The sequence below is a fragment of the Bos indicus genome, chromosome 23 (assembly GCF_029378745.1).
Source record: "Bos indicus isolate NIAB-ARS_2022 breed Sahiwal x Tharparkar chromosome 23, NIAB-ARS_B.indTharparkar_mat_pri_1.0, whole genome shotgun sequence".
Taxonomy (NCBI): Eukaryota; Metazoa; Chordata; class Mammalia; order Artiodactyla; family Bovidae; genus Bos; species Bos indicus.
Window position 1 is genome coordinate 35,212,362 of NC_091782.1, and position 14,442 is coordinate 35,226,803.

The 14,442-nt window shown below is 44.1% G+C and overlaps 1 protein-coding gene across 4 annotated transcripts in view; it reads left to right on the top strand.

The window, feature by feature from the left end:
- Nucleotides 1-13,419, top strand: part of KIAA0319 (KIAA0319 ortholog) — a 76,371-nt gene extending 62,952 nt beyond the window's left edge. For all 4 annotated transcript variants that reach the window (XM_070778312.1, XM_070778311.1, XM_070778313.1 and 1 more), the window contains 6 exons: nt 253-412; nt 2,416-2,558; nt 5,151-5,273; nt 6,467-6,557; nt 9,948-10,039; nt 10,326-13,419. In XM_070778312.1, coding sequence (XP_070634413.1) covers nt 253-412; nt 2,416-2,558; nt 5,151-5,273; nt 6,467-6,557; nt 9,948-10,039; nt 10,326-10,504 — 788 coding nt within the window. In that variant the 3' untranslated portion in view covers nt 10,505-13,419. The remainder of the gene's footprint in view (nt 1-252; nt 413-2,415; nt 2,559-5,150; nt 5,274-6,466; nt 6,558-9,947; nt 10,040-10,325) is intronic.
- Nucleotides 13,420-14,442: the final 1,023 nt, after the last annotated feature.

The window sequence follows — 14,442 nt, forward strand, 5'->3', positions numbered from 1 at the left end:
ACTAAGCATACCTGTCTATCATCTGGAGAAAAATTAGTAGACAGCGAGCTGATATAAAACAGGGAAGAAGTCCTCACAGACAGTGGCCTCTGTGGCTTTTGGGAGAATTGACCTGAGCCGTAGAACCCAAGTGTAGAACCCAACACAGGGGTCACTTAAAGCTCTGTGACTCTTGTGCAGGCCTTGCGCCTCCTGTTATCAAGCCTGGGGTTTTCAAGTGGAAACAAAGCCTGTGTCTTCTCGTTTCCCCAGACCCGAAGAAGGGCGGCCTGGTGGAGCTGATCCTGCAGGTCGGCGTTGGGCAGCTGACGGAGCAGCACAAGGACACCCTCGTGAGGCAGCTGGCGGCGCTGCTGAACGTGCTGGACTCAGACATCAGGGTTCAGAAGATTCAGGCCCACTCAGACCTCAGGTAGGAGGCGCACAGTCCAGCCTGATGGTGTTGGTCTCCTCTCTCATTCTGTGTCTTTCCACACAACGTTTATCCCATTTGTATTCTTTTTTTTTTTTCCTCAAGGGGCAGCAGCAAGGGCATGATTATAGAGGTCCTTCCCGCAAGGCTCAGTAAATGTTTGCTGATTGAGAATGTTCTGACTGAAGGAGTTAGGGACCATCAGAGGGAGCTGGGTTTTAGTTCTGGTATCAACAGAGGGCATGCAAATGGTCTGGGGCATGCCCAGGGCATGTTTCATAGCCAGATTCCATTCGTGCCTCATGTTCATGGGGCTGAGACTTCTCCCACTCTAAGAGGACCTTGGATTTACACTTCCCTCATAGCTCAGTTGGTAAATCATCTGCCTGCAATGCAGGAGACCTGGGCTCGATTCCTGGGTCACGAAGATCCCCTGGAGAAGTAAATGGCAACCCACTCCAATATTCTTGCCTGGAGAATCCCACGGACAGAGGAGCCTGGCAGGCTACAGTTCATGGGGTCCCCGAGTTGGACTCGACTTAGTGACTAAACCACCAACCACCTCCTGAGGGTCTGTAAGGTTCAACCTCTGCATTGATTTCTTATAGGATTTATAATTTTAATTGAATTTTTAAAAAACCTTTATACACCCAATTTGTGGTACGATTTTTATGGCAACATTTGGAGAGTAATATAGATTTGAATAGAAATTTCTCCAAAGATGATATACAAGTGGCTAATGAACACATGAAAAGAGGTTGAGCATCATTAGTTAGTAGGGAAATGCAAATCAGAATCATGTGGAGATACCACTTCATACCCACCAGGATGGCTTTAATCCAGAAGAGACTGTAACAAATGTTGGCAAGTATATGGAAAAATTGGAACACCCATATGTTGCCAGTAGGAATGTGAAATGATGCAACCACTGAGGGAAACACTTTCACAGTTTTTCAAAATGCTAAACATAGAATTACCATACGACTCAGTAATTCCACTCCTAGATATATACGCACGAGAAAGGATACACGTATGTCCTTACAAAATCCAGGATGTGGACATTCACAGTGGTGCTATTCATAAGGCCCCAAAGTAGATACAGTCCAAATGTCATCGACTGATAAGTGGATAAAAGATACCTATTCATACAATGGAATAATAGTTGGCATTTCGAAGGAGGGGGATATACATGCTACAACTTGGGTGAACTGTGAACACATTATACAAAGTGGAAGAAGCCAGGCACAAAATGCCTCATGCATATTCCATGTATATCAAAAGTCCAGAATAATCAAATCCACAGAGACTGAAAATAGATGAGTAGTTGGCAGGAGCTGGAGTCCTGGGAATGGTTGCTGATGAGTGTGGAGTCTCTGTGATGATGGAAACGTTCTGGAAATGCACAACTTTGTGAATGTGCTAAAGGACACTGAGACATACCCTTACTTTAGAACAGTGACGCTTATCATAAGTATATCATGTCTCAGCGAAAAGGTGAAAATGAAGATGCATCTGAAGGTTCTCATGCTGTGTGTGGTTGTGTCTGTCTGTACACATTGCTCTGGGGCCCCCAGGTGCCTGCCAAAGCAGGAGATGTAAGAGATGCAGGTTCGATCCCTGGGTCAGGAAGATGCCCTGGATGAGGGCATGGTACCCACTCCAGTATTCTTGCCAGGAGAATCCCCATGGACAGAGGAGCCTGGCGGGCTACAGTTCATGGGGTAGTAGAGTCAGACATGACTGAGTGACTTAGCATGCATGCAGTCACACATTGCTCCATTTATCTGAAGATCTTCCCCTCATCAGTTGAATTCTGGGACCAAAGAGCCTTTATTTGTGATGAGAAGCCGATCAACTCCTTGGCCCCCAGGCTACACCCGTGTCCTTGCCAGGCCATGGAGCTGTGGCCGTCTGCCTTCTCAGCAGGTCCCATGGCTGGAGTGGATATGTCACGCCGGTCAGTGGCTAACCATGTGGCTGGCCCCTCTCTGTCTCCTCTGCAGCACCGTGATTGTGTTTTATGTACAGACTGGGCCACCTTTCAAGGTCCTCAAAGCTGCCGAAGTGGCCCGAAATCTACACAGGCGGCTCTCAAAGGAAAAGGCTGATTTCTTGCTTTTCAAAGTCTTGAGGATTGACACAGCAGGTATGCCCCTATCAGAAATATCTTTATTTTTAGAGGTCAAGTAATATATAATTGTTGTATATTCAGAATTGGATTCCACTGGACTAGACATAAAGCTTCCCAGGTGGCTCAGTGGTAAAGAATCTGCCTGGAATCCAGGAGACCTGTGTTCAATCCCTGGGTTGAGAAGACCCCCCTGGAGAAGGAAATGGCTACCCACTCTAGTATTCTTGCCTGGAGAATCCCATGGACAGAGGAGCCTGATGGGCTGCAGTCCATGGGGTCCCAGAGTCGGAAACTACTGAGTGACTAACACTAAACACTACGCAGTCGACATGCCATCCAATTAAACGCAATGGTAATATCACAGAAACATAAGTACCTACCCAGATTAAAGGAAGAGATTCCTTGGAGGAGGTGAAATATGATTTGGTTCCTATATGGCAGGACTATAGCAGGTCTCATAGTCTTTTTTGAATTAAGTGGAAATAAAGTTCAGGATTTAATTATCTTTCTAATTTCTCTATGTCAACTCCTATGGGAATATTCTAAAAGAATCAGATTTGCTAATCAGGGCTTCATTTTGCTGGCACAGAAAGAAGACATGTCTACAGCTTCACTTTAGCATTCAGGGATTTGTTTTGTATTTACTTCTTAAGTCGGTTTCTGCAACACACATTTGCCAACTGTGCTTTCTCTTTGAGGGAACCTGGAGAGAAACAAGTCATGGTTCGTTTTTAAAACTATAGTCTCACACACTGGTCATTGTTGGAAATTTCAGACTTAAAACAGTCAGAATGTTGTTAAAGACAGATAAGTATTAATAGCTGGAAAATCGATTGACCTGGGACACTGTGGCTTAGGTTGTGAATAGATGTTATGTAGCAACTAAAGAATAACAAAGAATTTTGTTATTCTTTAGTTGCTAAGTCATGTCCAACTCTTTGCGACCCCATGGACTGTAGCCCTCCAGGCTCTTGTCCGTGGGATTTCCCAGGCTAGAATACTGAAGTAAGCTGCCATTTCTTTCTCCAGTGGATCTTCCTGACCCAGAGATTGAACTGGTGTCTCCTGCATTGCAGGTGGATTCTTCACTATTGAGCCATCAGGAAAAGTAAAAGTGTTAGTCATGCAGTCATGTCTGACTTGTTGGAATCCCATGGACTATAGCCCACCAAGATCCTCTGTCCATGGGATTCTCTAGGCAAGAATACTGGAATGGGTAGTCATTCCCTTCTCCAGGGCATCTTCCCAACCCAGAAATCAAATCCAGGTCTCCTGCATTGCAGGTTGATCCTTTACCATCCGAGTCACCAGGGAAGCCCGTTGAAAATTTAAGATAGCTTATAGTGCCTTCCAGTGGGACCTCTTTTCCTAACCGCTTGCTTGCCGCCTCTTCCTGGTACCAAATCCATTCACGTGTGTGGATAGAAATGTAGGCTTTATCCCAGGTCTCTGTCCCCACCTTCCAAGGGACATGAATACCTTATTATGTTAAAAGGATCATTTCAGTAGACACTGGGGACTGTGATAATATTTGGATAGTAAAAATTTAATTTGTCTCAGATGTGTCTCTAACCACAGTTGACTTTATTTGTAATGTGGAGTAAATTATTTTTAAGAACTTTTTTCTTGCTACAAAAGTAATCTTTGTTTATTGGAGGAAATTTGGAATACACAAGAAGACAAAAAACTAGAATAATCCTCTAGATTCTAGAGTCTAGAATTCCCACCATTCGAAGATAACTTTTGTTAATAATTTGATGTTTTTCCTTCTAGTTCCCCCATCTCTAGACACATGTAATGCAATCAGGATAATTTGATACATATTTTTAAATCTGCTTTTTTAGCTTCAATTATGACCATTTTCTCAAATCTTTTAGAATTTATCCCTCAGTAAGATATTCGTGGTCACATAGTGAACACTCCATCCTGGATGTGCTCCACAGTTTATACAACTAATTCTCTACTCTCAGACTGTCAGGTTGATTTTTAAATAATGGTACGTTGTTTTAAGCCTTTAAGTTTGCAGTCATTTGTTACAGTAGCAATTGGAAACCAATGAGGAGAGAGTATTCCCTGGTGGCTTAGACAGTAAAGAATCTGCCTGTAACACAGGAGACCTGAGTTCGATCCCTGGATCAGGAAGATTCCCTGGAGAAGGAAATGGCAACCCATTCTAGTATTCTTGCTTGGAGAACCCATGGACAGAGGCGCCTGGTGGGCTACAGTCCATGGGGTCACAAAGAGTCAGACATGTCTGAGCAACTGAGCACACACATACACAATGTAGATAAACCTTTGTGCACATCCCCAGTCATTTTCACTGGATAAATCATTAGAATTTATCATTCTTGGGCCAGAGGGTGCTGCATTTCCGCTACATGTTTAAGGCTTTTGTTTCACGGTGCCGGTGTTGACATGTTTCTGCCATTCACTTCCTGATGAGATTGTCAGTATGAGAGACCATCTCTGGACCACTGTCCATACAGTAAGAGGCACTTGACTCAACAAGGTGCCTCTCTTCAGGGTCTATGGAAGAAAAAGACACAGCTGAAGCCAGGGAGCCTCCTTTGCTCCATGATGACCTCTGCCTCACTCTCCTCCTTGCAGGATGCCTTCTGAAGTGTTCTGGCCATGGTCACTGTGACCCCATCACAAAGCGCTGTATTTGCTCCCAGCTGTGGATGGAGAACCTGATCCAGCGTTATATCCGGGATGGGGAAAGCAACTGTGGTGAGTCCTGGCATGGTGGGTGGCTCCAGGTGAGGAGGCTTCAGACAAATCATTCTGAACTGTCAGAAAGACCTGCCTGACTGTACAGCTGTAAATTCAACCCTTTTCTCACCCAAAGCCCATTGCACCAGCTCATGTGGTGATGGGTCAACATATTCCCACAATTCACCTTGGGGGTGTGTTTAAGGTTTTTCCTTAAAACTTCCTGCTGAGGAAATTCACCCCGGCAAAGCAGATGTTGCTAACCATTGCTGAGAAGGTCGCTTTGGGCTACATGGACCCCATGTCCGGACTGTACCTGCCTTGGCTTGAACTGGGTGTGACCTTCTGGTGAAGTGGGCCCTGGTGTGGACCTGGCTGGAATCAGATGAGCAAGAAAGTTGACCCACTCACCAGGCTGTCTGCCCAAGCAGGCTCCAGACATTGGAGCCACCATCTCAGCCAGCGTCTGCCTGAGCCACCGCCTGTCTCTTCTGAGGAGGAAACTGTGTTTTAATGCCAGTCTGTTTCTAAGAGTCATTTTGTCTTCTTGGGGATGCAGATGGAAATAATTGGCAGAAAAATTATGATGAGCTCCCTGCCAAATTATGTTCCTGTTTCTATTTCTTAAAAATTTGAAAATAACCAGCCCTTGAAACATTATTCCAAGTAGTGTTGTAACGTTTAATGGAGTTAAACCCTGTGTCTTTGCTCCATTGGTTTCTCTCTCCCTGGGTTGTTGCAAAGCTTTTTACACTGGATTTTTGTAAGGATGTGGAAGAAGAGAAGTGAAGATGAAATCGTTTCTGAATGACTGTCAGGCTCTATGATAAGTACCTTCATGTCACAGGCAGCCATACAAATAAACACCTTATTTGCTTTATTGAAACCAGATCAGAACCAGTTTTGAGGTTCTGTGTTTCTGGAATGAATGTTTTGGTGTGCCTTACTTGGGTGTTTAAGAAGCCTTCTTAATTGATGGGTTTATTTTTTTCAGTTTCTTCTGAACCAGTTGGACAAATGTAGGATGGTTTTAAGTTGTTCTTGGTTTGTTAGTATTTTACCAGGCCCTGCAGCCAGCCTGGTGAGGTGGTCACAACACCACGGATGGCCTTTGCTTGTAAGGATTCAGAAATATTCATTGAGAGTTATTGAAATAAAGCTGTTTTGCAAAGGGTATGTAACATGTCCTCTCTGGTCTTCCTGTTTTTCAGAGTGGAGCGTATTCTATGTGACAATATTGGCGCTCGCCCTCATTGTGCTAACAGGGGGGTTGACGTGGCTTTGCATCTGCTGCTGTAAGAGGTACCTGGCATGCTTATTTATTTCTTTGAAAATAAAGATGCAACATTAAAGGTGATATGATAGGTTTAAGGGCTGTTGCTTGGGTTTGTGAAACTGCTCAACTTTTGACAATCCCTCTTTTTATGAAGAGAGACTCAAGTTTAAAACCACATGATAATACATTCTCCCCCACAGGGCTTACGTGCCTACTAGTTAAATGGAATAATACTAGAGGCAACTTTTTTTTCATTGCAGCTGTCATATTTTCTAGAAGATTGAATGCTTCTGTATCAAATCTAATCCTCTTTTCTACCAGTCTCACATCACACTCACTAGAACACTACCTAAGTGGCCTAATCCACTCTCAGTAGAGAAAGGAGTTCTAGAATATACTGATCCAAACGGTAGGTTTTCATTAGTTTACATCTGTGAAGCAACAAATCTACCTGAATTCTTTTTCCTAAATGCAAAACTTTAAGTGGCACCATCACCAAAGATGGACTGGAAGAAACACAAGCTGGAATCAAGATTGCCGGGAGAAATATCAATAACCTCAGATATGCAGATGACACCACCCTTATGGCAGAAAGTGAAGAGGAACTCAAAAGCCTCTTGATGAAAGTGAAAGTGGAGAGTGAAAAAGTTGGCTTAAAGCTCCACATTCAGAAAACGAAGATCATGGCATCCGGTCCCACCACTTCATGGGAAATAGATGGGGAAACAGTGGAAACAGTGTCAGACTTTATTTTTCTGGGCTCCAAAATCACTACAGATGGTGACTGCAGCCATAAATTAAAAGACGCTTACTCCTTGGAAGGAAAGTTATGACCAACCTAGATAGCATATTCAAAAGCAGAGACATTACTTTGCCAACAAAGGTCCGTCTAGTCAAGGCTATGGTTTTTCCTGTGGTCATGGATGGATGTGAGAGTTGGACTGTGAAGAAGGCTGAGCGCCGAAGAATTGATGCTTTTAAACTGTGGTGTTGGAGAAGACTCTTTAGAGTCCCTTGGACTGCAGGGAGATCCAACCAGTCCATTCTGAAGGAGATCAGCCCTGGGATTTCTTTGGAAGGAATGATGCTGAAGCTGAAACTCCAGTACTTTGGCCACCTCATGCGAGGAGTTGATTCATTGGAAAAGACCCTGATGCTGGGAGGGATTGGGGGCAGGAGGAGAAGGGGACGACAGAGGATGAGATGGCTGGATGGCATCACTGACTCGATGGACGTGAGTCTCAGTGAACTCCGGGAGTTGGTGATGGACAGGGAGGCCTGGCGTGCTGCGATTCATGGGGTTGCAAAGAGTCAGACACGACTGAACGACTGATCTGATCTGATCACCAAAGAGAAGTTTTGCTTTAGGTTTTTCCTTCTTTTTTTTTATTCCCATGAAGCTGATTGCTGAGGAGCCCCAGACTTACCTTATGATCCGAACCTTCCAGAACCCCATGCCCAACCCTCTGTGAGGACATTCATAAGAATAATGATTACTCAAGTCCTTAGAAGGCAGCATTGGGTCCACTTTCCTACATGGAACTCTATGAATGCTCTCCGAAGAAGATTTGATAAACAAAACATAATGGTATACCATAATAATAGTTATTTTTCAGAGATCACTTATCAATTTTTGTAGTTTTATTTGTGATTACTTTTCCAAAGGTAGGACCAGTGAACGAGTGCATAGGAAGAGGTACTTAGTGGCCTCTATCCCATTATATTTTCCCAGAACCATCTGGGATGAAGGTCACCCTGCTGTGCTTGGCTTTCCAAATTCTACAGCTTTGTGACATTTGTATCAAGTAGATGACAATGATGACAAGAGTGACTGAGCATTTATTAAGTGCTTGCCATTATAATGAATGCTTCTAAGTGCTTTCTGTGTGTTATCTTATGAGTTTTCCCATCAGTCATATGAGAGAGGAACTGTTCTTATTCCCATTTTACAGGTGGGAACATGGAGTCAAAGAGATGACAAAAAATGGCCTCACAGTTACCCAGCTAGTAAACCCAGAGTTGGAACCCCATGCTCTTAATCACCAAGTTCTCAGAATATTGCCTTTGTTTGTTCTCTACAAATCTTACCATAGTGTTGATGTATATTTTGAAATTATCCTCTAAAGCATAGGGTGAGGTCCATAGGATCAGCCTGCGTGTCTTGATGTGTTGTGAAAAAATGAAGGATTGAGTTATTGCTTATTCCTTTGGGAGAATTTATTATAATTTCTCTTGATTTTTTTTTCTGATTGCTAGTTATGTCATCTTGTCATTCTTGCATATTTGGACATCCCAGGGTGGTGTAGGTTCAGGGGGAAACTTGTTCATCCAGCTTTTTCTGAGGAAGGAATTCCTCATGGAGAAAAGCTTGCTGGGCCAACACACAGAGTTGCTGGAAAGGTCCCTGCACCTCAGCCTGAGGCTTAGGTGAGAGCCTGCAGTTAGGTGATAACAGCAGTGCTACTCTGACATGTGTTTCTTCAGGATGCATGGCGTAAATAAGAAAGAGACTCACAGACTTAGAGAACGGACTTATGTTTGTCTGGGGGAAGGATGAAGGGGAAGAGATCGTTAGGGGCTTTGGGATGAACAGGTACACACCGCTGTATTTAAAATGGATAACCAGCAAGGTCCTGCTGGACAGCACATGGAACTCTGTTCAGCGTTATATGGCAGCCTGGACAGGAGGGAAGTTTAGGAGAGAATGGATTCATGTATATGTATGGCTGAGTCCCTTCGCTGTTCACCCGAAACTATCACAAAATTGTTAATTGGTTGGGTCAGTGGTAAAGAATCCACCTACTAATGCAGGAGATGCAGATGCAGGCTCAATCCCTGGGTCAGGAAGATCCCCTGGAGAAGGAAATGGCAACCCACTCCAGTATTCTTGCCTGGAGAAATCCATGGACAGAGAAGCCTGGCCAGCTACAGTCCATGGGTCACAAAAGAGTCGGACATGACTTTGCAACTAAATAACAACAATATCAAATAAAAAGCTAAAAAAAAAAAAAAAAGGTACATGATGTATCTCAGACTCACCAAACCCAGATTGGGCTGTGACACACATCATTAATAAAGAAGATTGTTTGTGTGTTAGACACTCAGTCGTGTCCTCCGGGCTCCTCTGTCCATGGAATTCTCCAGGCAAGAATACTGGAGTGGGTTACTATTCTCTTGTCCAGGGGATCTTTCCAACTTAGGGCTCAAACTTGGGTCTCCCACATTGCAGACAGATTCTTTGCCATCTGAGCCACCAGGGAAGCCCCACATATCATTAATAAAAGATGCCAATTAATAAAATGTAATAGCATTCTAAAGGCAAAGCATTTCCTTTAGTGTTCTCCACGTGTTTTAAATCCTGGATCCCACCTATCTCTCTGAGAATCTGAGTTGACCTTTTTCTTTGTCTTTTTCAGACGGAAAAGGACTAAAATAAGGAAGAAAACAAAGTACACCATCCTGGACAACATGGACGACCAGGAAAGAATGGAGCTGAGGCCCAAATATGGTAAGTCTCCAAGACAGTTTCCCAGTGCCTTGCCAGTGTTTAATCCCGACGTCCAAGAGTCACCCTGTGAGAACGCAGCTGATGAGTGACAAAGCTTGGGCTCAAGCTCAGGAGTGATTCCACAGTCCCTGTTAACACCCGCAGGGAAACCCCAAGCACCTGCTGCCTCGTAAGTGATGGCTTTGTAGGTGCAGAGCGCAGGGCTCCGTGCTTGGGACCAGAATGATGGATGGCGGGGCGGGAGAATGCCGCTCCCCTCCAGAGGCGTCTGTCTGCTTCTCCCTAGGTATCAAGCACCGGAGCACAGAGCACAACTCCAGCCTGATGGTGTCCGAGTCCGAGTTTGACAGTGACCAGGATACAATCTTCAGCCGAGAGAGGATGGAGCGAGGGAATCCGAAGGTTTCCATGAACGGATCCATCAGAAACGGAGTTTCTTTCAGCTATTGCTCAAAGGACAGATAATGGAGCGATTGGTTGTGAAACAGAAGGACGTCTACAGGAATCCTTTAATCCCGCAGAGTTGGTGGGAGTTACAGACAAAACTCACTCTTGTTAGAATAGCGTGTTCCTGTCCTTTCACACTGGGTTGGAGGTGTGTCCCCATAGAAAAGACCTGTCTTCTTGGGGTTTTCGAGACACAGAACGAAAACTCTTTTCACTGAGATGCTTGTTAGTAGGAGTAAAGGTGGGGTAAGACGCTAAGGTATATGCTTAAAAGAGTTCTGTGTTTTTGTAGCTAACACAGCGTTATATTCCTATGTTAAGAAAAAGGTGCATCTGTTTCTGTCTGCAGACACCTGGGGAAGATGAGTTCAGTACAGATGCAGAGAGGACTGACTTCTCTTAGGAGCAGTAATTGCCTTTAAAGGGGACTTTCCCAGCATGGTTTCTGTCATAGGAGCCTTGGAGCCTGAGGTCTGTGTGTATTAAGCTGATTTATCTGCGGTGCGGGTTGCCCTCTGTCCAGCCAGTTTCCTGTGCCGAAGAGACACACGTACAGGGCTGAGGTCTCCTGTTTTTGCTGCTTCGAGACGGCCAACCACCATTTCTGTGCTGTTTCTAGCGAGCAGCTCTAGGAAGTTTGAGACCTCAGTAAGAATTGTATTCTGAGGACCAGAAGCAACAGAGAGGGAGGTGGGGTTTGCTGACTTGTGGGTTGAAAATCGAAGATAACATTTTAAAAGGTTTTACCTTTTCTTTCTCCAAGAAAAACAAACTATTGCTGAGGCCTCTCTCAGCTCCAGTTTACAGGAAACACAAGAAAAGTGATTAGTAATTCATTAGTGGTTTATCATGTGCAATAGGCCATGCGTTTGGACCTCCACCAATAGGAATAAAGACTCAGCAACTTTGTAATATACATGGTCAGGGATGTGGGCCCCGTGGATGCAGAAGTGGTAAGGGAGAGGGCTGAGTGTATTCCCAAACTCTGAAATACCACAAGTCTTAATGAGAATGGTATGCTTCTGATACTCAGCCCCTGTAGTTACTCTTCCTAATAACATGACATAGATATCCACTTAATTTGTTTAAAACTATATTTATTCCACCATTTTCTACTAAATAGCTTGTTTTAAATGTATGAAAAAAATTAAAGCATCTCTAACCTCAAAGCCGCATCCTAGAGCAAGGAACTACAGTGAACTGTAGCCTGAGAACTCAGCTGGCTGCTGATCCTTTGCCATCCACCGTGGTCCTGAGGCTGATGGCCTGGGCGGTACCCTTGGCATTCTTTATGAAGAGATCAGCATGAGAGACGGGGCCCATCGCAGACAGAACCAGGGCTGTGGCATCAAGCATGACCACATTTAAGCAATATTCTGTTGCACAAGCTTTTGTCACAGGAGAGGGAAACCGGGATTGCTTTGCTATGATTTAAGTGGAGAAGCAAGACCATTAAATCATGAGGTTTAAATCATCAGGACAGGACAATAGAGAACACAGTTCCCGTGGGCCCCTGAAAAAAACGAAGCTTTCCGGTGCTGTTGTTCTCGCTGCTAATATGCATCCTCTTGAGACCGTCTTGTTTTTAATTATTCTGTTTTCTGGGAAATGGCAAAAGTAAAAAGCATACAGGTATGATTTTACTTTTAAGCATTTCTTTATATGTACGCTTTCTGTCTAGCCAGCCAGTTCAGTCCTATTGATGGTGTTAGAAGGAGAATGTGATGCTTTTTCCATAAATATTTAGCTTCATAAACTTAAAATCTGCCCTACCCAGTGGCCAGTTATATTATTTTCGTGCACAACTGGAAATTTCTGGCACAGAGGATGGCAGCCTAAATATGATGTCGGCAGAGTGCAGTGATGGAGGAGTGATCATGTGTTAAGTGCTATCTATGTACATAATACATGTATTTTACATACTCTACTGATCCTTATAATCAAGCTGGAAAGGTAGCTATTATTCTCATATTGAACATAATAAAGGCCCAGAGAGTTTAAGTAACTTGCTCATGGTCATGGCCAGTCAGTGGTGGATATAGGAATCGAATGCAGATTTTGTAAGCTGCAAGGTCCATACCTTCCACCCTCCTCACCTATACACAAAGGACTCCCATGCCCAGTTATTGGAGGGCAAATTCTGGTGGGTCTTTTGGAAGTTTGGTTCCTAGGACCAAGAATTCCCTCTGTGAAGGGAGCAGAAGGCAAAGGGGGAGAAGACTTCATCTTTTTTGCGGGATCATACCCGAGGCTGCCCCTCTGGGTGGCTGAGCACTGCTCTTGCCACTGCTCCCTTTCTGACCCTGTCTCCAGCCCAGCGGGTTTGATCCTTCTACCACCCATGGATCTTGAATCTGTGGTGGATCAAACATAAACATCACACCAGCGATCAGAAAGTGAGTCCTCTCCTGTTATCCCACTTCTCATCAGAGGAGCCAACCGTGAGGTGGAATGCAGCCAGCATTCCCCACTTGTGTGCTTTGCATTAAGGGTCTTGGGAAGATGAAGCTCTGCAGGAGCTTAGATGAGCAAAGCAGGGCCCAAGAATGTGGGAGAGGCCAGTGGCAGGGCTCACAAGATGACCAGACTATTAGTTGCTGGCTAAAAAAATCAATGGCAGAGCATTCAAACCCACAGTATTAAGAGGTCAAGCGTGTGTGTGACTAAGGAACTTGGTGAAAAAGACACAGTGACGTAAGGAGTAATACCATGTGGCATGCCAACACCACCTCCATTATGGGCAGAGAGAAGGGGCAGTACTGTTCTTTTCTGTGTGTGACCAAACCATCATGGACTTTGGCTGAAGTCTTGGTTTTCTTTACTTTTTTTTTTTTTTGTTTTAATGTCTTTTCCCCATGTATTGACAAGGTATCATTTCTAATATAACACTATTAAATGTATGTGCTAATCTGAATAAAGGTGTCTGTATTCTCTGTAATGCCTCCATGCTGTTGTGTGGGTTGGGGTGATATTCATTCTTTATACCTCTGTGTAGAGGCATTTCCCAGAGAGGAGGGAGCAGACTGGCCCATGACCTGTTTTCGTGCAGCCAGTGAGTTAACAATGGGTGTTACATTTTTAAATGGGTGAAAAAAATCATACATTTCTGTGACGCTTGAAACTCACAAGGCAGATGGAATTCAGATGTCCGTTCAGTTCAGTCATTCAGTCATGTCCGACTCTTTGCGACCCCATGGACTGCAGCACGCCAGGCCTCCCTGTCCATCACCAACTCCTGGAGTTCACTCAAACTCATGTCCATTGAGTAGGTGATGCCATGCAACCATCTCATCCTCTGTCATCCCCTTCTCCTGCCTTCAGTCTTTCCCAGCATCAGGGTCTTCCCCAATGAGTCTGTTCTTTGCATCAAGTGGCCAAAGTATTGGAGTTTCAGCTTCAGCATCAGTCCTTCCAATGATGTCAGTGTCCCTAAATAAAGTCTTATTGGAACACAGACACATTCATTCATTCCTTTGTCCTACAAGAGTAGAGGTGAGTAGTTTCAACAGAGACTGTGTCCTAAGAATATAATGTAATGTAATATAATCTGACAGAACACTTGAACTCTTGCCCACTAACCCACTGGGACAGTGGTGTTGTCTGTGCTCTAAATTGTGGCCGCTCCTTCCTGGTTAGCTGATAAAATGGATGGATTATAGGTAGATTTACAGACCACCCATTTCCAAACCCACTTCCACTTACTTATAAATAACATACAAATAGAATATAGCCTTTCAATATTCACACCTAGCATGACCAATTTTTTTCCCCCAGATTTCCCACTAGTTTGATGAAAATGAAATGAAAACCACACTAGTTTGCATTTTAATTTGTTGCAAGCTAAGTCAGAGATAAAGAAACTGTAACAGGTGAAAATTTACTGCTAGAAATAGTAGGAAGAAGAAAATACACTTCCAAGTGAAGGCCTAGACTAAGCATGGAACAAACCCACAAAT